This window comes from Chionomys nivalis, chromosome 16 (assembly GCF_950005125.1).
Source record: "Chionomys nivalis chromosome 16, mChiNiv1.1, whole genome shotgun sequence".
Lineage (NCBI taxonomy): Eukaryota > Metazoa > Chordata > Mammalia > Rodentia > Cricetidae > Chionomys > Chionomys nivalis.
This window is the reverse complement of record NC_080101.1, coordinates 47,963,291-47,989,707: the sequence shown is the minus strand read 5'-3', so window position 1 is coordinate 47,989,707 and position 26,417 is coordinate 47,963,291. Positions and strand designations below refer to the sequence as shown.

The window sequence follows — 26,417 nt, the reverse complement described above, 5'->3', positions numbered from 1 at the left end:
CCGAGTTTCTATCTGACAAGTGTTATCATGAGAATTCCCTGTGCCCGTTACACAGTAGATGGTAGATACAGGAGAAAATAGATGAGGTCTTTGCTCCTATGAGAGAAGCAGGCAACCAACAAACAAGTAAGCAAGGTGACAAAATGGCTACAGATGGTGACGAATGCAACTAAATATACTGTGAGCTCTTCAGAGGCAAGGATTTCTTATCGCTTATTCTTTTTTGTTTTCTGGGTTTATTTTATTTATCTATTTGAGCTTCTCTGTAGCCTTGGCTGACCTAGAACTTGCTCTGTAGACCAGGCTGGCCTTAAACCCAGAGGACCACCTGCCTCTGCCTCCCAAGTGCTAGGATTAAAGGCATGTGCCCTGCCCGTCTTCTGTTGCTCATTCTTGACACGCATGTCTGCTGCTTAGAATAAAACAGCTAAACACGAGTTTACTTTGATCATGTAAAATTCAAAAAAGGTACTCATAATGATGTTCTGCTCCAAGAGTAATTGGCAGGCCCAGAATGTCCTTTAATTTGCAGTTCTGCTTTCCTTACTATGTGGCCACGGACAGGAAAAGGGAATGGGAGGTAGTTTCTCAAAGTCTCTGTTTGCATAGGTTTGCTTTTACGAGCTAAACCTACTGGCTACATCTAGCTGCAGGGAAGGCTAGAGAAGGTTAATGCAGTTATGAACTGAGGCAGGTTTGCTGATCTGATGGTATTTACAGTGGAATCTGGCACAACCCTGGCACTATGAAGCAAAGACAATTCAGAAATGGAGTATGCTCCCCTAATGTATAACAGAGGGGACGTTATTATTTGGTGTAGGAGTACAATGAAGCTCTAATATCCAAGAATCTGGTGTTAAAATGAATGTAATGGATTTATGGATTTCTCAGGACAAACACACTTTAAACCAATTTCTTAATATTTAATTAATTGCTTAATATTTAATATTTGATTAATTGCTTGTCACCTTCAGATTTTCCATTGTTATTTTCTTTGGCTTTTTGCATGTCCCAAGTCTTGTCACTTTGCAGCGTTTACATCTTTCTGCATTAGGATGGCTGCTTTAGGATGAGTTCACAGCTAAAGCATCTAAGGAAAAGAACATCCTAACAGGGACCCGTGCTGCTGGAGCCACGCAATAGCTTGGAACTTAGAGATGCGCCCCAGATCCCCTTGTAAACTGTCTCCATTTATTTCATGGGATTCTTAACGTTTTCGCTCAGAAAGAAGCACTGCAGAGCTGTGAATTCTTTGGCTTTAAAACAGGCACAGCATGGTCACGAGTATCAGTTCGTACTTAGAGCTTTTCCATTCTGAAACCGGTTTTCAAATCCTGAGCGGAATCTCAGGATTAAAGGTACAGAACCCTACCGGGGCCTCTTGGATACCTTCTGCGCTCACAGTAACTTCAATCAGGAAGGACGTGAAACCCAGGGCTTACTTTCTTATCTTACAGAGAGATAAGAAAGTGAACACATTCCTGAATCCTCATCCATTGGTTTTTAGCTTACGTTTTGCAAAAGAGATCGTCCCTGAAGTAATCGGAGGGGTCGGTCAAGGATAGCAATTTCCTAGACCTGGGAAGGAAATTTAGACCCCGTGCGGCAGGCGGAAATCAGCTGCGTCTGAGGGAGCGACGCGGGTGTTTCTGTGGCCCCAGGACCGCGAGGGACTTTGCTCCTAGCGACGGACTATCCAGGAAGTTGGAGAAGCCATTGCCCGGTAGCCAGGGGTCCTCTCTGCCCGGTCTCGGGGGGCTCCCGGTGTGCTGCTACCCCGCAACCCCAGCGGCCCGCGGGAGCCCAAACCCCCGCTCCACGCCGCAGGACGCCCGCCACGCCCCACACTGCCCTGCAGGCGAACGCGGGAGGCTGCGAGTCCCCGCCAGGCCGCCGTAGAGTCGCGGCTCCGGCCGCTCCTCCCGCGCCGCCCTCCGCCCCTTGCCTCCCGGCGCCGCGGCAGCTCTGGGCTGGCACGGCCGCCGCCGCCGCCGCCGCTTCCTCTCTGCAGCCGTTCGGCCGCTGCGTGACGCGTCGTTTCCTCTCAACATGGCGTCCGGGGCAGGTCGGCGGTGATGGAGGCCAGTCCGCGGCTGCGGCGGGTGCTCGTCCCCACGGTAGCTAGGGCAGCCTCGCGCTCGCCGGGTGTGTGAGGCGCTGCCGCCTAGGCCCTCGGCCCCGGGAAGACGGCCGCCCGGGCCGCGTTCCGCCGCCGCCGCCGCCGGGCCGGAGGGACGAGTGAGGCGGGCGGCCGGGAAGCGACCCCCGGGCCGACAGGCGCCGAGGCCCGACGGGCGCGGCCCCCGAACGGCGGCCCCTCGAGCGCGGCCAGGCTCTCGACGCCCTTGCCGTCCCCGCGGCCGCTCCGTGTCGCCTGCCGCTTCCTGGTGGCGCCGCTGCCCTCCACGCCTCCTCGCCCCCACCGCCACCTCCTCGCCTTTCTCTCTCCCCGTCCCCCTCCGCCGCCTCCCCTCCAGCCGCCCGGACCGCCGCCGCCGCCACCACCTCCTCCTCCTCCTCCTCCTCCTCCTCCGCGTCCATGTATGAGGGCAAGAAGACGAAGAACATGTTCCTGACTCGGGCCCTGGAGAAGATTTTGGCCGACAAGGAAGTGAAGAAGGCGCATCACTCCCAGCTGCGCAAAGCCTGCGAGGTGGCCCTAGGTGAGCGGGGAGGAGGCCGCGGCGCGGGCAGGGGCCGCGGAAGGGGGGCTGGCGGACGGACGGACGGACGGACGGGCGGGCGGCTCGTCCTGGGAGCCCTTGGCCCCGTCGCCCGGCTGGAGTTGACAGCAACTCGGCTGGACGGCGGGGCACCGGCAGGGTGGAGGAGGAAGGGCGGCCAGGCGGGGCCCGGGGAACTCGAGATGGTTCAGGATCGCGGGGCACCTGTGTTCGAGCGTTCCACCGGACGGAGTTGGGGGGGCTTTTTTGTTTTGTTTTGTTTTTGGTTTTTTGTCAGTGGTCCTGGCGGGGCGGACCGAATGTCATCCTTTGTGGTGGAGCAGAAGATGAGCTGTTGTTTATTAGCTTAGAAATTGAGGTGGGGCCGATGTGACAAGCTCGGGCGTGGGGGAGGGTTCCGTATCGTAATTACAATAACTTTATCGTTTGGCGTGGTACTTTGGGAAAGCTAGGCTGAAGTTGTTCCCTTGTTGGCAATCTCGAGAAAGGGGGTTGCAAAAGGTCCCCGAGTTCTGTCTTCTCTCTGCCACAGGAAAATGAGTAGTGATGTAGCCTACTGGGCTGACCTGGAAGAACAAGACCGGGGATTCAGGGGTGGTGGTGGCGGTGTGAAAATGGGGAAGGAAAGAACCTTTAGATAAACTGGCTTTAGGTAACGCAGAAAGGGGTGTGTGTGGAATGAGCGAAATGTAAAAGACAATGACACCCACCAGCCACATGTCTGGACAGTGGCAGCTGCTCTCAAGCTTCAATTGTGATTTATAGTTCAGACAGCAGAGACCCAGGGTAATGAAGCCGCAGCAGGGAAAAACCCAAACAATACCTAGAACCACAGTAGGCAGATAATGATTTGTTTGAGGGGGCCCTTGGTAGGCCTGGTGCATTCAGCAATGAGGAAATTGTTAAGGGAGAAACCAGGACATTTAAAGTACAGATAAATTCCTAATGCTTACACTTTTGTTTTATAGCCCTGAGTGAGAGCATTTTAGGTTTGCAAGAAATTAAGCTGGTTATAAGTGGGTTTTGAAAAAATATTTTGAAGGGTTTTGAAAAATATTTTGAATAACTTTATGCTAAAGTAAGGGGTCAAGGCAGCGTAAAAACAACTTTGCATCCAAGTCTTGAGATCCGTGGGAGACTATCATTTAACTTGTAAATGTTGTAGTTTCCTCCTTTTTTTCCTGAATTCTTAAAATTGGTAATATGAAAAACATCAAGTGGATTTCAGTTTAAACGGCATTTTTGTTACTGTTTTATTTTTAATTTTAATGTAATAGTCTAGTGGACTTAAATAGTTTTTTCTTTTACCCCTTCCATGGTCTTAAGTTCCCATTTTGTTCTTGTAATGATACATCTAACTCAGATGAGTGAGAATGCTGTTGTATAGTTGCAAAAACTGAATTTATATTTGGTTTTGGAAAGGAATCATTATTAATTGGGGTGATATGAGTGGTTTTAGAATTTTTAAAATAATTGTCCTCTGTAGGGTTATCAATAACATGGCAGAGCAAAGAACATCAATTCAAATTAAAAGCTTTAGTATTTAAGAACTAAGATTTGTCATGTTAGAGTGTGTATGAGCAATTTTTTTTTTTTTTTTTTTTTTTTTTGGTGGAGTGGTAGAAGCATGGAGACAGGCTTTAAGCAGGCTGGGCTGACATCCCTCTGTAGCTAAGGACAACTTGAATTTTCCTGAACCACCTGTCTGGCCTAACATCCCTTTGTAGCCAAGGACAACGTGAATTTCCCTGAACCACCTGTCTGACCTGACATCCCTCTGTAGCTAAGGACAACTTGAATTTTCCTGAACCACCTGCCTGACCTGACATCCCTCTGTAGCTAAGGACAACTTGAATTTTCCTGAACCACCTGCCTGGCCTAACATCCCTTTGTAACCAAGGACAACGTGAATTTCCCTGACCCACCTGTCTGGCCTAACATCCCTTTGTAGCTAAGGACAACTTGAATTTTCCTGAACCACCTGTCTCTGCCTCTTGAAATCTGGGATTAAGATAAGCACATCGTGCAGTGTTTTAGAGGTGCAATACAGGGGTTGGAACTCAGGGTTTCATACTTGATAGGTAAGCATGCTACCACTGGAACTATAGCCACAACCCAGAATATATTTTCACTATGTTAAAGCTTAAACATTTACAGGTTTTAAGTAGTTCCCCTTTCTGAATATTAATAGAAATAAACATGTTAATTAAAGGTTCATTGGAATGAAAGTCATGATCCTTAGTTTAAATCCTAGTTTTAGTACATTGCAGTATTACTATGCATGGAATTTCTCTGTCAAATGGAGTATTGGACTTAATGAATGTGCCATGAATGTGAATGCACTCTTCTGTTAATGTGTGCATCTAGTGTCCTTGCCATCGTTAGAAAGTCTGTAACTCCCTTAACTGAGGTCCTGGCACTTCTAGGCATAGGAGTTCCTAAAACTCTGTGCACCAACTGCCATGGTTCTTTAAGACAGATTTTGCCAGTTAACCAGCACCAGAGTACTTTCTTTATAAGAGGCATTTTCTGCGTTTCATAAAAGTTACATTTAGCCCTCTATAAAGCACATTTTCAGTATGCAATCTCATGGTAAATAACCCTGATGACTTTTTTTTTCTTTCTTGTCATCCATTAATGTTAAGTTTGGGATAACTCCTATATATTCCTGGCTGACTCATTATGTAGACCAAGCTATCCTTGAACTGTGGGACTTGTGGATATCTCTCTGCCTCTGCCTCCCAGATTCTGGGATTACTGGTGTATGCTACCATTGCAGGTGTGTGTGGCTGTTGTTAAAATCATTGCTTTATGGTGGTGGCACACACCTTCAATCCCAGCACTTGCGAAGCAGAGGCAGGCAGATCTCTCTGTGAGTTCTAGGTGGGCATGGTCTACAGAACTAGTTCCAGGACAGCTAGGGCCATACAGAGAAGTCCTGTCTTGAAAAACAAACATACAAAAAAAAAAAAGAAAAAAAAACTTGAGCAGATTCCTGTTTATATTCATTCCGCCTTCAGATATTATTGAGCACTTAACATAGAGCTGAAAGGAGATGGACAGTAAGCAAGAAAATAGGCTGTACTAAACTTTGATCCTTTCTTTTTTTCAGTTGAAAATAATTGTATTGGCTTTTAAGTAGAATTCAGATCATTGGTATTTGCAATAAGTTTATCCTTTTATTATAATGACCAATTAAAAATAAGTTTTTTGTAAATAACATTCAGAATTATAGCTTATCATGAATTCTTAAATTGTGTTTTGACTTAAAAGTAACCTTTTGTAACTGTATAAGCTAGGCGCAGGGGCTGGTGCACAGAGTTCCAGCAGATGGATCGCCAGGAGTGAGCTGTAGGCCCACTTGTTTGGGTTTCATAGCAAAATCCTTTTCCACTCTCAGACACTACACAAAGGAACTTTTATTTTTACAAACAGCATAAATTTAAAGGGTATACAATTGTTTAAAACTTATTTCAATTTTTTTAACATGCTAAATTTTGTTTTAAGGAATGGTTTTAAAAGAGCCTTTCCCTGTTAAATTGGTAGGAAGCCCACAGGCCCAGGAACAGCTCCAGGTTGCCCTCTCTTGGTCCCTGCAGACTACAGTTCTGTGCAGTGAGCGGTGAGGGGATTCTAGGCTGCTCTAGCTTAGTGTGATCCATGCCTGCTCTTGAGAATCCTGCATTAAAAATAGTCCGGCCATCTGCTGGCAGATGAGACAACAGCTGAGCTATTTTTAGTTTCAAAGAATTTAGGATTGTTTCAGGATTGAGCTTGAAGGTGGCATTGTTTATCTTTAAGGTGTAGTTGGGACCTCCCCCAGTGAGACTTCTAGGTTGAGGAGTTTCTTTGATGTTAGGCTATAACTAAGCTAGTTTAACTTCTGCCTCTAGATAGCTGTGAAAAATGGCTACCGATGTCAGAATTGAAGTTGATGGCTGAAAACTGACACTGGTATAAAGTAGGAGAGAAGGTTTAAGAAGTGAAGAATTTGAGTCAGTGATAGGACAGGGAGAGCTAGAGGGATGCCAGAGAACGATAGAAAGAAGAACCCTTTAGAGAAGTAAGTTTTGCTCAGAGAGGATATGAGTTTCTGTTGTTCATCATACTGTGAAGTGATCCTATTGACTTAGCTTTCTTATGAGTCTCTTACCCATGAACATAATTTACCCCAAAACATATAATTTATTAATTCTTTGTTTGTTTATGTTTTTGACAAGGTCTTTCTAGGTATTTTTGATTGGCCTGGTACTAGTTATGTAGACCAGAGTAACCCAAACTGCAGCGGTCATCCTGCCTTGGCCTCCCTAGTGTTGGGATAAGTGTGAGCCACTTTGACCTTGTCTAGTCAGAAAGAGGAATTTAATATCATGATGCAAATCTTACAGAACTTCCTCATCTCTGCCTCAGGAGCCACTCTTATTTCAGGTGGTAGTATTAAAAATACGTGTGTTGGGGGAATTACTGTGCACCATTTACAAGCATGTGACATCACTGAATAACTTCAGAATATTTATGTCAGTCTGTGTGTGCATGTTTAGTTATGGGTATATTTGCTCATGTGTGCATGCGCGGATGCTACAAGCCAGTGTTATCTTCCTCTGTTACTCTCTCTCTACCTTATATTTTGAGACAGTCTTCTATTCAGCCTGGAAATTACCATCTCTGTAAGTCTGGCAGGGCAGTGAGGACCCTCAATTTCCCTGTCTCCACACCTCCCAGCACTGGGATAACATGCCACCGTGCGTACCTAGTTTATGTGGGTGCTGGGGTCCAAATTCAGGGCTTCATGTTTACCCAGGGAGCTGCTCCAAGCCCCCACCCCAACACATTTAAGTTTAAATCAGTTAGCAAGGCTACCTTGCTATTTAGAGTAAAAGATAGCAGTCAGTACCTGAGCTGCCTGAATTTTTGAGTTGGCTAGGGAAGAAGAGTTTATGTTATGAAAAGGGAAATCAGTTTATATTGGTCTTTCACATTTCTGGTTGTTTTAAGGACCCTTGATTCAAAATAGCCTTGAATACAATGACCAGTGACACTAAGGCCAAGCCTTAGAGAAACTCTTACCCATAAATTTGGGTTGCCAAAGTAAGTTCAGGTTGCAGTCGGGTATAATCTTGCTCCCATTTTGGAAATTTAAAATGCACATGAAAGATTCTGAAAAAAATCTCCAAAAAAACCTGCTGAATTTTCTTTAGCTTTTTCATAAACTTATTTGACCTTGTTTTTCAGCCTCTTAATGTAGTTTATGTCTCAAGGATACATTTTCCTTTGAAACACCACTTAAGAGAAAAGACTAAGTAGATAATACAGTGGCCGGAACTAGACAGTCCTGAGCAGTCCTGTGTTGGGAAAACAGTAATCAGAATTAAGCAGCTGGAAGCCAGGCTTGGAAGTGCACGCTTGTAATTCCAGCATTTGGGAGGTGGAGGCAGAATAATCTTAGGAGTTTTAGGCTGGCCTTGGCAGCACAAGATCCTGTCTCAAAGCAAAAAGAGAAACAAACCAAAACCAGCAAGCTCAATTGGTGAGTTCTTATCTAGTATGCAGGACACCCTGCCTTCATTTTCCACCAATGCATAAACCAGGCTTGATAATTTATACCTGTAATCTCAGGACTCAGGAAGTAGAGATAGAAGGAAGGGTCAGGAGTTCAAGATCAGCCTGCGCTACCTGAGACCTTTGTTGGGAAGGTACTTGGTATGGTCAAGGCTTGTTTTAGTATTAACTTAGTTTTTGTTTCTTTTTTTCCTCCCACCTGGAGGAATATATAAATTGACTCTTCTGATAATCTTTATCTTATAGATAAAATTGTGAATAGAAAGTAATTTGAAGAAGTGTTTGTCATGATATTCCTCACATAATTGAGGAAGAATATCTGACAAGGTAAAATACACAAGCAAATTATTGTTATTTTGAACAATTTTTATTTTATGTATATGAATGTTTTGCCTGCATGTATGTTTGTGCACCACACAACTGCCTGGTCTGATAAAATCATCAGATTGTCTCCAATTGAAGCTATAGTCAGTTATGAGGGGCCATGTGGGTGATGAGAACCAACCATACCCAGGTTCTCTTTGAGAGCAGTCAGTTCTCTTAACTGCTGAGCCAACCATCTCTCCAGCCCCACAACGTATATTCCTTCTGATTATGCTTATAGCTCCACCTCTTAGGAGGCTGAGAGAGTAGGATAAATTGAGCCCTGGAGTTTGTGACTGTCTAGGCAATATATAGTAAGACCTTATCTCAAAGGTGAAAAGAAATTAATTAGGTGGTCGCTTGCTTAATTATGGGATTCTTCATGTTTCGGGTAGTGCACCTATGTTGGGCACACACTGTGAACCAAGCTTGCCTTCATAGGAGTTAATGTTTTAGTAGGGGGAGGATCATAGAAACTATTGATTAATAAGTATTATCAGTTGTTATCTGAAGAAACATCTCAGAAGGGGCTGCCTGCCAGAAGAGGCTTCTCTTTGTGACAACATTGAAGAGGAAAAGTGACAGAGATTCAGTCTTCTTTCCAGACTGATACCTAAATGAAGTAACGGACAACAGAGAGACCTGTGTTGTTGGGGGAAGTGGGAAGTGAGAAGAGCAGGTTTGGGCTTTTATCTGTGGGAAAGCCAGAGAGGATTTTTTTTTTTTCTTTTTGTGAAAGGGGCTCAAAAAGAGGCAAACTGGCCTAGAATTTCCTGTGTGGGTAAAGTTGACCTTGGTCTGCTCTTCCCAAATCCTACCTCCCAAGTGCTAGGATTACAGGTGTGTTCTGTGGTATCTGACCTCTGGAGAGTTGGGGGTGGGGACGACAAGCTGAGGAGATACATTGTTCCCATTGTTTTGTGGGTTTGATTTGTTTTTTGAGACAGTCTCTCAGTGTCTAATTTGGTGATCCTCCTGCCTTAGCCTCCTAAGTGGTAGGATTGCATGCATGTAATCACCAGGTTTGGCAGAAAAAGTGGTTGTGTATGTGTTGACTTTGTTATTTGGTTTTGGCTTTTGAGGCTTCTTTTGTAGTAAACATTATTGTCGTGTATTTACATATATTTTATTTATATTTTTTAAAGCAGTTTGATATTTTGATATATAGTCTGGGCTATCCTTGAACTCATCTCCTTCTCCCAGCCCCCATATGCCCCCTCAGCCAAGTGCTAAGATTACAGATGTGCTGTATTATGCCTTGCTTTAGATTTTTCCCCCCTTTTTCTAGGGGTTGACCCCAGGGCCTAATACACACTAGGAACGCTCTCTACCATTGAACTACATTCCTGATCCTAGAATTAAAAATAAAAAATGTATTAGTTCTTTGATGTCCAGTGTGTTTTGATCATCTTCACCACCTATTGCCTGCCCCTAGATACACGCCCCTTTCCCAACAACCTGACTTTGTGTACTCTTTTTTTTTTTTCCTACCAAGTCCTTTTGTGTTGTCTATGTATTCTTAGATATGTGGCCATTCGCAGGATCATAGTCAGCTTACCAGGTGCTACACACTTAAAGAAAGCTTGCTCTCCTCCCAGCAGCCATCAGTCAAAGCTCTGCTAGATAAGGGACTTCATGTCTACTTCCACTTTCCATGCTAGGATTGGTCTGGCATGCTGTCACAACCCTGTGAGTTCATATGTGTTGTATCCAGAAGACACTGATGTAGTGATATTTTGTTTGTGTTTTAACAAGTAAAGCTTGCCTGAAGATCAAACTGCAAAGCTAAGCCACTAGAGGCCAGAGAGTGCTGGCACACACCTTTAATCCCAGGAGACAGGCAGAGGGATCTGTTAGTTCAAGGCCACCCTGAGCTACTTGAGATTGAATCTATCTAAAAGAGAAATAGAGCTCACACAAAGGTGAGGACAGGAGTGATATGGCTGGATGGAGAGAGGACTATAAGGCGTGAGGAGACAGGAGCTCAGTGCCAGTCTGGTGTTTGGGGGAGACAGATGGAGTCTGGAGATGCAGTCTGAGCACTGGTAGAGGTAAACGGTCTCTGTAGTGGCTAGCTGCTGTGCTGCTCTGATTTCTCAACCCCTAATATCTGACTCCAGGTTTTTATTACTCTGCCTCTTACAGTCTTTCCACCCCTTCAGGTCAGGAAGCATGTATGTATCATATGTATGTATGTATTATATATGTATGCATGTATTGTGTGTGTGTGTGTGTGTATATATATATATATATAAAAACATCATTTCCTGCAAAGCTGTCTCTATCTCCTATTACCTCCTTTGGGAATTCTACGATTTTTTCCAAAGGAGATAACAGGAGATTTTATACTAAGAAAAAGGACACAATTCAAAATATAGTGGCTGTGATGGTCAATTTTCATTGTCACACCGACAAATTTCAAGTCACCTGGAGAGAGTCTCTCAGTAAGAGATTTTCTAGATCAGATTGGCCTGTGGGCATGTCTGAGGGTTATTATCTTGATTATATTAATGAAAGAGTCACTTAAAAGTGGGCTGCACTAGTCCTTGGGTCCTAGACTGCATAAAAGGAAGAAGTGAGCTGAGGCAAAACATGGGTTCATTCTTTCTGTGCTCTCGACTGGACTATAGTCTGAAATTGGGAGCTAAACTCCATTTCTCCTGAATACTCTTGTTGGTATTTTATCATGGCAACAAACAGAACTAAGCCAGTAGCCCATATCTGGAATCTCAGCATCTACTAAGAATGATATAAAACAAATTCAAATATGAATTGTCAGAATTTTTTTCAATGAAAAAGTTTTTTTCTAATGAGAAACTTTTCCCTTGTCTGGATCCTTCTGGAATTTTGCATACACAATTCATTAAGGATTTCAGTATGAGTCACTGCGGATTTAGAGTGGGCACTACAATCCAGTAGCTGTCGCCCTTACAAGAAGAGGGTGGAACATGGAGGCACACAGAAGGCACTGTGAAAATAGAGGAGGAGTTTGGAGTTATGCTGCTGCGGTCAAGGGAAACCACCAGAAACTCATCGGAACTTTTCCCCAAAACTGAGAGAATAAACTTTTGCTGAAGTCATTACGTTTATGGTATTTTTTTTTTTTTTCCGAGACAGGGTTTCTCTGTAGTTATTGGTGCCTGTCCTGGAACTAGCTCTTGTAGACCAGGCTGGCCTCAAACTCACAGAGATCCGCCTGCCTCTGCCTCCCAAGTGCTGGGATTAAAGGCGTGCGCCACCACTGCCCAGCCGTTTATGGTAATTCTAAGGAAACTAGTGAAAGTTTTTCCTAACCTCTCTGACCAAGTTGATTTTTTAATTTGGATTTTCATTTTTAAAATACAGCAAATATATTAAATTATATGTTGGGCTCTTCCCTGGTTGTCTCAGAATCTGGGAAGCAGTCTAGGGCTTGGTATGTATTAATTATAAAATATGAGACTTTAATGTACATTAATTAAATGGAAAAAGAGTCTTAAGCACAATTACATACATTTACATTCTCATGTGTAGCAAGTCTATGTAGATAGATGATACTGTTAGTCTATATAGCCTACATTATCTTATCATTCAGAAAAAGAATAAACATTTTAGAAATAGTTTCTATCACGATATCAACTGTAGGAAACTATGAAGTCATAATTCTTTCTTCCAATTCTGAATCCAAATGTCATATAATCAGCTGTTCACAGCCAGTGCCTATCCAGAATTGTCTAAGAAATGAGATAATAAAAACATAAGTAGCCAAGGTATGAATGCCAAATACTTTTTAATTTTTGATGCATGAGTTAGAAATGAGAATTTATATGGCATTTTCTGAAGTCTATTTATATTTATATAAATATAATTTCATTAAAATTGGCAATTTAGTTTTCACCTTTTCTAAAAAAGACAACAGACAATTCTTTTGAGGTTTTTTAAAAAGTAAAACTAAAAAAGAAATACCACCAGGATGTTGTCAATGTGGGAATATGCAGTTCTTTCTTTTTCTTTGCTCTTTTCTCTTCCTTCTCCCCTTTCCTTTCTTTGGTTTTACAGTGCTGAGGATGAAAACCAGGGGTCTCATGCCTGCTAGGCAAGAGACTAAGCTGCATTTCAACCATTGTTAATTTAGTAAGTAAAAAAATGAGGCTGGAAAGATGATTTGCTTGGTATTGTGCTTGATTTGCAAGCACGACAGCCTGCTGTCATCCCTTCAGCTCTTGTAAAAAGTCCCACTGTAGTAGTACACTCTTGAAGTCCCAGCACCGGGGGAGCTTAGTTTGTGAATCCCAGGTCCTATTGAGAGACCCTGTTGCAAGAAACAAAGTGAATCCCAAGGAACAAGATGTGCAGATAGATTTTGGTCATCACATACATGCACGCGTACCTGTGCATGCAGACACCAACTTTACTGAAGTATAATTTATATACTGTAAATTCTACCTATCGATGTGTTTACTGAATTGTGCAGTCACTATCAATTCAGTTCCATAGTGTTTCACCAGCTCAGTAAGACCCTAGTGCCCATTGACATCTTTGTTGCTTCTCTTCGTTCCACACATTTCCTAATGTGTCTCTAGAAATGCATTTTCTGAGCATTGTGTACAAATGGTCTACATTGATGAGGTTTTGTGTTGTTGAGTATGCTTTTGAAGTTCCCCTTTGTAGTTAACGACTCTGCTGAGTGCAATGGCACACATCTGAAATTTCAGGAAATTGAGGCAGGAGAACTATAAGTTTTAGGTAAGCCGGGGTATAACCCTATCTCAAACAACAACAAAATCAACAAACCTCAATTTTGTTAATGAATAGGAAAATATAGGTCCTTTATTTGAAATACTTGGGATCCAAAGTGCTCTAGACTTCAGAGTTTTTCAGATTTTAGAATATTTGCATAGACTTTACTGGCCAAGGGAACCCAAACCCTGACATTTGAAATGCTCTAAAGCCTGAAATCTTTTGAGCACTGACATAATACCCAAAAAGTTTTCAATTTTGGAGCATTCCAGATTGGCTATGTTCACCCTGTACCACATTTTGTTATCTATTCATCAGTTGGTGCACATTTGGGTTGAATGAAGAATGCTGCTATGACTGTTTGGGTATAAATCTCTGTGGACATAAGTTCTTATTTCTCTTAAGCAGATAACCTAGGAGTGGAGCTGATGGGATGTATAAGATTATATTTGAAGGATTATTTCATTGAAGCACTTGACATTTTGAAATGTTTATTTCCAGACCTCATTCTACACATATGGACACTGTAATATGGGCACGTACACAAGTGTGTTCTTTTTTAGAAAGGATTTTTGTGTGTGTGAGTTCCTGTGTATATCTGTGCACCATTTTGTACTATGCCTTCAGAGACTAGAAGAGGACATCAAATCTTTCTGGAACTGCCGGTATGGATAAGGTTGTTAGCCACAGTATAGAAGCCGGGAACTGAACCAGGTCCTCCACAAGAGCAGCAAATGTTCTTAAACATCGGCACATCTCTCCAGCACCCAGAAATATGCTTAAAAAAAAAAAATCACTGATTTCCAAGGCAGTCATAGAAAAAAAAACAGTTAATTTTGTTTAGTGTATTCTGGGTTCTATTCCAGTTAAATACGTATTGACTTTATCTTCCTTGGTCTTCAAAACTCTCCTGAATGCTTAAGAAATTGAACTATTTTCATTTTGTAGACAAGAAACCAAGTTTGGAGTTGGAATGTGGGCCTGCACTATTTAGGTAGTCCTTGTGTTCTGACCTAAAGTCAGAAAGTCCTGATCTGTAGTGTTAACAACTGCAATGAATGTTGGTAAGACAAGTTGCAACTGAGAAAAGGAAATTGAGAAAGAAAGGAACTATCAGGAAAAGAAAAAGGTTGGGCATTTTGCATGGCTATAAAGATTGCACATCCTGCAGCCTCAGCATTTGACAGGTGTAGGCAGGAGGGTCAGGTATTCAAGGTCCTCCTTAACTGCATAATGAATTTGAGGCCAGCTTGGGCTACTTAAGAACCTGCCTCTACAAACAAAACTTTACCAGTCAATGAGTAAAAAAACCTTGGGGCTTTATTTCAGAGGGAGACCACTTGTCTGGCATGTGTGAAACCCTGGGTTCAATCCGTGGTACTAGGAAAGGAAAAGGGAAAAGGATGAAACAGAACTAATAGGCAAAGGAACAAATGACATCAATAGTTATATACATTTCTATATAGCAGTACTGCTCTATAGAATTTCAGTGACTCTCTCGGGTATGTATGTTCTCTGGGTTTGTGGTAGTGTTGTAAATTCATCATAAAGATAGAATTTTAGTTCTGTCTTCCACTTAAGAAAGCAGGCGGATTCTTCTGTATTCACAAAAAGTTTTGATAGTGCATTTGAAAATTTGAAGAGTTGTGTAAGTTTTCAACGATTCTGCATAGACCGACTTTTATTATACCTGTAGTTCTACCCCCACCGTTTATTATTTGTGTGTGTGAGAGAGAGAGACAGAGACTCTCAGTGATCTTAGTTGTTTACATGTGCATAGGTGACGGATTATTTACAGGTACATGGCCAACTTTACCAATAGCAACACCACAAAAAGAACCGTCCCTAGCAGCCATTAACTTCTAGTGGCTCCTCAGGAGGGTTGAAGCCAGGTGAGTTTTCCCCTCATCCATGGTGGAATGCTGGTAGACCTAGGCTTGTGTGGGTCATGTTCAAGAAGTCACAGTTGTGAGTTCATGAGACAACAGCCATATCATAGCTGGAAGACAGTGTTCCACAACACTCTTCCTCCTGCATTCTTTGCACCCTCTATTGCCGTATTCTCTGAACTCTGTCTTATTTAGGGCCTATGTTCAGCACATTGATCAATTAGGAATCTGAGTCTACAGTAAAACTTCGGTCCACTCCAAAAAGAAGTTTTTCTCACCAAAGCAGAGAGCAGCACTAATCTATGAGATAAAAATAAAATATTAGGCCGGGCGGTGGTGGTGCACACCTTTAATCCCAGCACTCGGGAGGCAGAGGCAAGTGGATCTCTATGAGTTCGAGACCAGCCTGGTCTACAAGAGCTAGTTCCAGGACAGGCTCCAAAGCCACAGAGAAACCCTGTCTTGAAAAACAAAACAAAACAAAACAAAAATTTAGAAAACAGTTTTATGAGTACAACATGTTCTCTTAGCAAAACAATAGCAGCTTCTCTACCAGAGGTTGACCTAGTAGAGAATTTAGCCATAATTTTTTTTTTTTTTTTTTTTTTTTTTTTTTTTTTTTTTGGTTTTTCGAGACAGGGTTTCTCTGTGGTTTTGGAGCCTGTCCTGGAACTAGCTCTTGTAGACCAGGCTGGTCTCGAACTCACAAAGATCCACCTGCCTCTGCCTCCCAAGTGCTGGGATTAAAGGCGTGCGCCACCATCGCCCGGCTAGCCATAAATTTTTGATCAGGTTTATAATACACAGGCATGAATTCAGCCTGTGCAGCAGGCTTCAAATCCAGTCAGAGAGCATTTGGTTACCCTCATAACAGTCATGCCACAATATTTATTCATAAGGCTGCATCTGTGTTTGTTTGCTGCTTTTTGTTGTATTGTAGTTTTGTTTCTTCTGAATTTCATCTTGCTTGTTACCCCTTTTGTGAATTTATAAAGCCCTTCCTCTCTCTCTTAGCAATGGGGTCTGTTTTTTTTTTCTTATTTTGCTTCTACTTCGTCACATAAAGGCACTGTCTAATCTGTCTTATTTGGAAAACTGGACAGCTAGGTATTTTTAAGCAATATAAAAGAACCCACTTTTCCTTATTTGATGTTAATATGACCATCCTTTTGATATCTTTTTCCATCTTTTAACCTACCCTTATCGATATACTGTGTTTGAGGTTAGTATTAAGTAGTAGTGTTAAGTACAGTGGTCTGGCCTTACCTGTGGTTTTACTTTGTTCAGTTATCAGTCATCGACTGCTGTGTAAAAATATTAAACTTGAGTTTGCAGAAATAATTACCAATTTTTCAATCTTGTAGTAGCTCTTCGTCCAGACTGTCCATTCCTTATATGCTACCCATCCACTAGTGCAGTGGTTCTCAATCTTCCTAACGCTGTAACCTTTAATACAGTTCCTTGTGTTGTGGTGACCACCGAACAATAAAATTATTTCACTGCTACTTTATAACTAATTTTGCTACTATTATGAATCGAATGTAAATATTTTTGGAGAAAGAGGTTTGTCAAGGGGTGGAGACCATGGGTTGAGAACAGCTGGACTTGTTTGTCACTACTATCTCAGATATCAGATCCTCTGTCACAGTGCAGTGCTTGTGTTGTTTTTACTTAGTAATGGACTGAGAGTGGTGATGTTTGGATATGCTGAAAGTGAAGCTACAAATTTTTCCTCTAAGTGAAAAATGCAAGTTCTTTTTTAATGAAGAGTGCAAAAAATCATTTTAAGGATGGTGTGATCACTAATAAGAATAAATCACTACTCATAAGTTTGTGAATAAGGTAAAGAAATTTGCACTGGTTTTTATGTAAAAGTCACAGTCCTAGTTGCGTAAGTACCTAGTTAAGGTGGAAAGGGCATCAAGCTTGTATATTGATATATAGCAGAAGAAAACATGGAGGACTTGGTGCTGTCTGTCATTTAGGCACCTACTGATTGTGTTGGAATTTGTCTCTGTTGGTGTTAGGGGACACACTATAGTGTCTTGTGGTTTTAAAATTCAATTTGCCATTTTTTTAAAGAGAATAATTTATGAAATATACTGCAAAAGGGTAAGAGGGCAAGCAGGTGTCAGCAATAACTGGAGAACCAATCTGTCATTTTACATTGCTTCCTTTTCCTCTTTTCTCTGATTCTTGCTGTTATGTAAGTCTTAAATGTTTTTACACACAGCAAAGAGCATGCGACAGAATGACAAACGTCTCATTTATTGCTTCAGTCGTACTTCTAAATCTGAAGAGATAAAGATATTGTTATAGTTTCTCTTTTTTTAATATACTTTCTTATTTCCATTAATTTATTTTCTAATTTATAAAAATTTAAAGTGTTACTTGTATGTGTATGTTTTCAGAGCTGGCTGGCCATTTGGTACTGGATAATTGATTAGCGTGCTCCTGTGAAGTCTATTTCTCCCATTGTTAGGTATTTCTCAGTTGTCTGTAGATCTTTGTGTAGGGCTGAGGCCTCTTCAGCAAATAGACAAATTAGTGTGTCTATTGATATCATTCTTGTTCAGGTCATGTTTTGGCAGCCATGTTGGTGAGATAGATTTCATAGATTGGATTTCTCTGACATTTGTAGGAGTTACAGTCTCACAGCAAACTTCCTGTTCCTCTGGCTCTTCCAATCTTTCATCCCCTCTTCCACAGTGACCCTGATCCGTAGGTGTAGTTGTGTTGTAGATGTATCCACTGGGACTGTGCTCCATAGTTCTGCATTTTGTTCAGTTGGGGTTTTCTGTAATGGTCTACATGTGCTGCAAAGTGAAGTTTTCTTTGATGAGACGTGAGAACTACACTTACCTGTGGGCAAAGGACAAATATTTAGGATGTAGTGAGGGAATATGCTGATTTAGTAAAATGGTTGTTTCCAAGTTCTGTAAGATCCATGACTTCCTTGGCCCTGGGTAGTTGGTTTTGTTTCCAGTACCACAAAACGATTTTCCTCTTGTCTAGTAGGTTTTAAGTCCAATTGGAGAGCTGTTGGTTGCTGCCAAGATATGTGAGACACTACTGCACCCTAGAGTTAATCATGCTGTGGTGACCATTGTTGGGGTTTGTGGACATCATGGCTGGGGAGGACTATTGGTTGTCTCCCTTTGGAAGCTTTCATGCTTCTCAGGAAGGAGACTTTCAGGTCAAATCCAACTCAGGTCCTCTGGGTCCTGTGTCCAAAGTATAAGGTATCTTCAACAATTGCAGCTTAAATCTTCCACCCCTGGAGGAGAATGGCAACAGCAATTAACCTGTAATAGTTTAGGATCCTTTTGGTCATCCCTAACAACTCAAAAAAGGGTTTCTCAAGCCTAATGTTGGGATTTTTGTTAGTCTTTCCTTCTTGAGGGGGGCATTGACAGCCCATATGGGAAAATTTTATTTTATGTATGTATATACATCATACATATATACACATATTTATAGAGTTACATATGGTATAGGCATATTCTTGTGACTTTTTCAGACATCATTATTGTTTTATCTTTCTATCTTTTGTATTTATATAAATTTTTTTTATGTTTCAAAATTTTTTTTACCATGTCTATTGTTTGAAGAACATTTAAATTCCTTTTAAGGTAACCCTAGTGGTGATTTTTCTTCAGTTACCTTTAATTTTACAAGGTCTTTTTAAAAATGATTAACTTATTTTTACTTTCTTATGTGCGTTGGTGTTTTGCCTACATGTATGTATGTCTGTGAGAGGATATTGGATCCCCTGGAGCTGGAGTTACAGATATTGTAGGTGTCATATGGGTTCTGGGAATTGAACGGGGTCCTCTGGAAGAGCAGTCAGTGCTCTTAACCACTAAGCCATTTTTTTCCAGCATAGAAGGTCTTAATTTTAGGATTTATTTTTCCATTGAAAACAATGTATAAATCTGAAAATGTGACCAAATGTTAGCCTTTATGTGAATTTTGCTACCATCCAAATCTTCGCTTGCACACAGTGTGTCATTTTTTTGTACCCACTCTCACTGTTTTTCCCTTTCTTTGCTTCTCTGAAATTTAATTATAATGTATTCTGGCATCTATTTCCTTGGATATCTTTTTCTTATTTTCTTAGCTTTAAAACACATGGTTTTGTATATAGCACTACATTTTGTGTTTGTACTTACAAAGCTTTATTAGTTATGAAGTCAGTTTTGTAGTTAATAGCTAGTATTATAGCTTATAAAAGAATACAACTTGAGAATATATTCCCTTTAATAGAAAAATTAATTTTTTATATGAGGTATGTTCTGAGATCCAAAGTGAAACATTTCTTCCTGTGGTTTTTTGCAAAATAATTTTGAGAACTGTTGATTAAAATCATTCACGTTTTATTTTGTTTGAAGAGGGCTAATTAGCAGCAACCCTGGATTTGAGACTGATGCTGATAAGCAAAGAGATGGGATTTTTTTTCTACCTCCAAATTACGTAGTTTTCATAGCTTGTTTTTCTAACCAATTAAATCGATCACAGACTGATGTTTTTATACAGTTAAGATCTGAGTAAATTAAAAACAGCCTTCAAAGCATTCAGCATCCGTCTGTGTCCTGATGTTAGATGGAACAACTGAAGTAGGAAAGGGTGAGAAAAGGAAAGAAGGAAACACAAAGTGTATCCCATTTAACTGAAAATTTTAACCTCCCCTCCCTCCCCCCGTTATCAAGTCCTGCATCCTCTAAACTCCGGTGCCACTGTTCTTCATTGCTGTGCGTTTGCCTTTTTAGGGTTCCATGTGCAAATGATTGCTTGGTATTTGTCTTTCTATGCCTGTCTTATTTTTCCTAGGCATTGTAAACCTTTATTAACTTGTGTCTTTAAATAGTTCAAGTAATATTTTTGCACCGTCCCTCCTTTACTCTTACCTCTGGTAAAATGGAAAGGCTTTGGTCCTCAGGGAACTAGACTGAAATCCTGAATGTCTGGCACATAGTAGCCAGTGAGTAAATTGTATATATTTTATGAGTCAATGCTATAGTAAAGTAATTTAAGGAGGTTACTTTATACTTACTATAGTGCTTGGCAATAGCAGGCAGTAAGTAAATCATTAAATTTTTTTTTTTTGCCATATTTTTTTTCTTTTTTTTTTTTTTATTCTTTTTTACTTAAAATTTCCAACTGCTCCCCGTTTCCCATTTCCCTCCCCCTCCTCCCACATATTGCCCCCTCCCCCGTAAATCATTAAATTTAAAAGTATTGCATTACTCTTTCTGAAAAGAGACTTAAATATCTATTTATCCCCATAATGGATCAAAGAAATGATTCCACCAAAGTCTAGTTTGTTGAAGCAATTAGTTTAACTGCTTAATTTAGAGTTTTAGAAGTATGGATAAGGAGTTACCTTCAGGCATGCATGTGTGTGTAGGAGTGTGTGTGTGTAGGTCATGAAACTAGAAGGAGCACTGTGTGTGTGTGTGTGTGTGTGTGTGATGAAACTAGAAGGAGCAGTGTGTGTGTGTGTGTGTGTGTGTGTGATGAAACTAGAAGGATCGCTGTGGCAGTGAAGGAAAGGATCTTAAAGTAGAGGGGAGAAATAATGGAATACATGTAGCATGAAAGTAGAAGGGAAGCTTTTCTGTGGGAGAAAAAGAACCAGCAGGGGTGGGGTGTGGCAGGGGAAGGAAGGGTAATGAGGGAGGAAGAAAAGAAAGTAGTATGAAAATAACTTTACATTACTTTGCAGGCTAAGTTATAATATTAATTTAAAAAATTGGGCATGCATATTTTATAGGGCTTTTAAAAATAGTAATCCTAACTGGAAAAATTAGTTACTTTCAACACATATAAGCATTTTCAAGAAGTTATAATTCTGTTCATAATTTTCTTGAGGGGCGCACACGTGCTCTCTCTCTCTCTCTCACACACACACACACTCACACACGCACGCATGCACACACACCCAGAGGGAAAGAGAGAGACAGAAAGGTAGAGGGAGGAGTGCACATGTACCTAATACATTGTAGTTACAATATTTTGTTCCTCGTACTTCCGGTTAATGTAGTTGTTGGGGGGATGGGGAATAGTTTGATAATTCAAATTCTGTGGTTGTTGACACATATTCTTTGTGGTTTTTTTATTTGTACATTTAAGTGAAACAAAATTTTGGAGCCTGATTTTTTTAACTTATATTTTTTGCTGTTTTGTTTTTAATGTCCCAAATGAACTTCTGAAGACTAATCAAATTACCTAGTGAACTTTCTGCTCGCTTGTGCTAATGTTTGCTTTTTTTTCTTTTTGCCCTTACCAGAGGAAATAAAAGTTGAAACTGAGAAACAAAGGTTCGTATGATTTCTTTTATGAAATTAATTTGTATACTTGTGAGTCTTGGCCAAAGTAGTAATATAATCATAGGTATTTTTATAATTACAGATCTTCTTTATATAATCTTTGTAATAAAATCGAAATAGTTCTTAAGAAACAACTTCATATAAATTAGACATTTCTGAAATATCATGAGCTGACTTCTTTTCTTGAAGAATTTAATGTATATTTATAAAAATTACTAGGTGTCTTTGACCATGTTAGCTTCCTTAGAACAGAGCGGAAGTTATTCAGAAGTGTACTTCAGTATGAAAGCATGTGGAAAGTCTTAAAGCTGCTTAAAATTCCATGATATTGTGTTAGGTTCTTTGAAATGATTGTTTAGTGGACTGTGGGCTCTTTGGAAATAGAAATTTCATGTTGTGTTTGGCAGCTGTGGTGGCTGCCCTTCTTTCTGTGGCAGGCTGCTGACCTCTAGGCTTTGCTGTCCTTGTGTACTTCACAAGGACACAGAGTGGTTCCTATGGTTCCTTCTATAACTGATTTTCTTAATGAATTTGTCATCATTGAGTAAATGTGATATTCTAACTAAACTGTCCTTTTTTATTTAGTCCTCCTCATGGAGAAGCAAAAGCCGGATCAAGTACCCTTCCACCAGTGAAATCAAAAACAAATTTTATTGAAGCAGACAAGTACTTCTTACCTTTTGAGTTGGCGTGCCAGTCCAAGTGCCCCCGCATTGTTAGTACATCTCTAGACTGTTTGCAGGTCTGTATAAAATGATACCTAAAACTGTCTATTTTCAATGTATTTCTAATACTACTCATAGTTGGCTATTTAAGTATGTCCGTAAAAGCCTCAAATACTCTTTTTGAGGCAAGAAACAAAATGTCATTTATATTCCAGATAGACAGTAGTTTCTTCCTTTTTTCTTATTAATTTATTTTGATAGTAGTTTCAAAAAGATGTTTCTGATTAGTATCAACAAGAAACCCTTAGCAAACAAAATCTAACATTGTTAATAAAAGTGTTGATTTGTTCTCTTTCCATCAGTGATATAATGCTGTTGCATGTATAGTTCTTGAGATGAGCACTTGTATGTTCCTGTGTGATCTTGAACTCCTAGTTTCAAGAAGTCATCTGTCTCTGCCTCCTAAAGTAGTCAGGCCCACAGGCGTGCACCGCTGTACTTGAGTCTTCACTAAAGCCCTGTTATTTTATAGAACGCACCATTTTGGTGTTGACACTGTTTGCCTTCTTACTATTTCCCCACCTGTAGCATTCATTAATATCAGAAATATTCATGAGTGTTTCCCCTTTTTATTCTCACATACAAACTCACAGTATCTTAGATATTCTGTGAGACAGTCTTCTAGATGTTGAGTGTTTTTATTTGTTTTCAGAGATTGTCATTGTTTGAAGGTTGTACATTCTGCTAACAACTTAGTAGCTAAGAAAAAATGATTTGTTCTTAAGGTAATTTAAAGATAAATTCATCTTATTTCTGACCTTGCTTTCACTTATTAATAGCATTATTAATGCCCAATGCCTTCCTTCTCAGCTAAAATGTTAATAGTAAATGGATAATTCTGAGATTTTTGTAGCCAGTATTTGGAAACTAGATTTCATGAAGATTGATGATATAAGTTAGAAAGAGATTTGATGTCATTTGAAAGTGTCAAGATAGCACCCTTCCCCCAAAAAACTATTCAGTAAAACCTTGTTTACATAGAAAGTAGCAAGCAGTTCTAACATACCACAGACATGTTCTTAAGGCTTGGCTTTCTAAAAGTATTGCCTAATAGTTTTGTTATTATCAGACTGTGTTTATGATTATTCCAGCTACAAATAGTTATCCAATTTTAGATAGTACACTATACAGGAAAAAAAAGGCATAGTCTTTGGCTTTGATTATACCTTGATGTTTTTGTTTAAAAATTAATATACATTCATTCAAATGTATTTTTTTCATTCAAATGTATTTTAATTCATAGTCAATTAATGTGTTTATTAGTTAGCTTGACAAGCTATTTTGTTATGACTGTTTCAGAAACTTATTGCTTATGGGCACCTGACTGGCAATGCTCCAGATAGTACGACACCAGGCAAAAAATTAATTGATAGAATTATTGAAACAATATGTGGCTGCTTCCAGGGTCCTCAAACAGATGAAGGAGTTCAGTTGCAGATAATAAAGGTAATTAATTACATAAAATGGGTATGTTATTTATTATGTATACTTTTTAAACCAGAAGCTTTTTGCTTTGGAAATATTAGGAAAGGTTATTTTCTTTGCATTCTGGCTATGATAGACCATTGGGATAATACTTAGAACCGTCATGAGGTTTGCTGTTTTATGCTAAGAGTTTATTAGAGGAAAACTACATTCCATATCTCTTCTTTTGCCACCCTAGTCAGGATGATCCCTGGGGTCTTCACGATTTTTTCTGTGCCTATTCTGCTTTTTATACATGTTCCATCTTTTAAGTTTTAAGATGATTCATAAAACTGTAACCATATTCATTTTTTTTCTATATTGCTAGATCCCACTTGTCTTCTTTCTCAGCCCATGTATCACTAAGTATACTGGTTTTCTTTTGGCTTTCAGTATCCTCTTTTGCTCATTCACCTATTGAAAAAAATACAAGTTTGTGCTATAATGAACCTGGATGGTTGAAGTTGAGAAAAACTAGTCATGTTCTTGTTAATGTTACAACTATGGTAGTGGTAATATGTTTATATATTGATATGATAATTGTGTGAAACATAACTATGCTCAGTTGTGATGAAATGAAATATTCTGCATTTTAGTAAACAAAGAGTACTATTTCTAATAAAATTTAGCTAAAGAATGTTCTGGAGTTTATAGGCCGATAGGAAAGCTACTTTCTGAAATGAAAATTCATGTCTTTGTGCATAAACTCTGGATGCAGTATTGCTTGTGTTTTTTTCCTCTTAAAGGCTTTACTTACTGCAGTAACATCACAACACATAGAAATCCACGAAGGAACTGTCTTGCAAGCTGTGAGAACATGCTACAATATCTATCTAGCCAGCAAAAATCTCATCAATCAGACAACAGCCAAAGCCACTCTTACTCAGATGCTAAATGTTATCTTTGCACGCATGGAAAACCAAGCGGTGAGTAATGTTTGGAGTAGTTGCAGTGAAACGAGGTTTCCCCATGCCTTGTCTTTTGTGGACAGTAAGGCCTCCCAGTTCCTTGTATGTTTTAGTCTTCGCTTTACCAGTATACTGTACTGATTTTAGACAAGATGTATTTTTAATTTACAGATAGGATGTATAAGATTGAGTATCATATGCAAGTATTTGTATATTGATATTTTTACCAAACTTAAGCTTAATAAAGTATATACAAAACTACCTCATTTGATATGTTCAAGTATACAATGATTCATTAAGTCCAAAAACAATAGTGCATTTTTATATTGATGAAGTACATTTTATTTCTTCCATATGTTAAAGAGCTGTGATATTACTCATTCTTAAAACTATTTCAGGTTTGTTGAAAAGAGATTAAGAACTATAGACTTAACTTGGTTTTTTAATGTATTTTGTTCTTCATCTTACTGCATAGGTCTTCATAATTAAAGACTGAAAAAATAATTGAGAGATATTTCTTTTCCACCCTTGACTTTCTGCTTTTTGTTTGGTTTATAAATTTTGTGTATGTATGTGGTATATGCTGGTATGCTCCCCAACATGTGGCATCATGAGTCTTCCTCCATCAATTGCTGCATTTTTTTGTTTTGTTTTTGCTAGGGTCAGGTTCAGGATTTGTCTTTCCCTCCCAGCACTAGAATTACATGTTGAAGGAGCTGCGGGCCTGCTTTCCTGCCACCCAGCTCCCGTCCGCCTGGCTAGCTTATGCCCCAAAATAACAACACACAAACTGTATTGTTTTAAACACTTCCTGGCCCATTTCTATTAATGTGTGTAGCACCTTGAGGTGCTCTTACCAGGAAGACTCTAGCCTACGTCCATCCTGGGTCTGCGCTTCATCACGTCTGCCCCAGAGAGGAGAGGAAATGGCGTCTGTCTGAGGCATCTCACCTCACTTCCTCTTCCTCCCAGCATTCTGTTCCGTTCACTCCACCCACCTATGTTCTAACCTACCAGGGCCAAGCAGTTTCTTTATTAATTAACCAGTGACCTTCCTCCATCAGACACATGCCACTGCCCCAGGATTTTAACTTAGTGCTCATGCCTTCATAGCAAGCACTGTGCCCTGTGCCATCTCCCAGTGTGACTCCTGAACACACCCATACCAGGGAGTTAACTCTAGGGTAGAGCCTTACTTGGATTTCATTAGTCTCGTCAACAGCATCTGGTTTCTGACCTAGGATTCACACAGTACATTCAGTTGTTAGGACTTTGTCTTCTCCATTCTGTTAAAACGCCTCAGTGCTTCTTTCCTTGTTTAGAATAAGGCTGTACTTTTTTTTTTTTTTTTGGCTAGAAATATTTCATTTTACATACATCATGCCAAGACGTTAATGCCGATTCCTTTTTTGGCTCATGATATTAACCTTGACCATTAAGAATGTTTCTGCCAGAAGCTAGAGAGATGATGGTTTATCTGTTGAGAGCACTGGCTCCTTTTGCAAAGGGCAGGGTTTGACTCCCAGCACCCACACGTGTTGGTTCACAACATGAACCACTCTCATCTCCCTCCACACCTCCTCCTGGCCTCCTTGCATGTGTTGTACAGGGATATGATACACAGGTAAAACACCTACATACATATAAGTAAAACATTCTTATAAGAAGGAATATATCTCTCGGGTTCCTCCAGTGGAGGTTATTAATCTTTCTTTTTGGAAGGTATTTTAAGACTATGCAAATATCTTATTTTTCCCTTATACCCTATTTTAGTATC

The 26,417-nt window shown here is 40.1% G+C and overlaps 1 protein-coding gene across 1 annotated transcript in view; it reads left to right on the top strand.

Moving 5' to 3' along the window:
• The first annotated feature begins 1,979 nt into the window (after positions 1 to 1,979).
• The window catches only part of Arfgef1 (ADP ribosylation factor guanine nucleotide exchange factor 1), a 95,370-nt gene continuing 70,932 nt past the window's right edge, over positions 1,980 to 26,417 (top strand). The window contains exons 1-5 of the mRNA XM_057790301.1: positions 1,980 to 2,663; positions 21,504 to 21,534; positions 22,129 to 22,285; positions 23,568 to 23,714; positions 24,479 to 24,658. Of these exons, the coding sequence (XP_057646284.1) occupies positions 2,540 to 2,663; positions 21,504 to 21,534; positions 22,129 to 22,285; positions 23,568 to 23,714; positions 24,479 to 24,658 (639 nt within the window). The 5' untranslated portion in view covers positions 1,980 to 2,539. The remainder of the gene's footprint in view (positions 2,664 to 21,503; positions 21,535 to 22,128; positions 22,286 to 23,567; positions 23,715 to 24,478; positions 24,659 to 26,417) is intronic.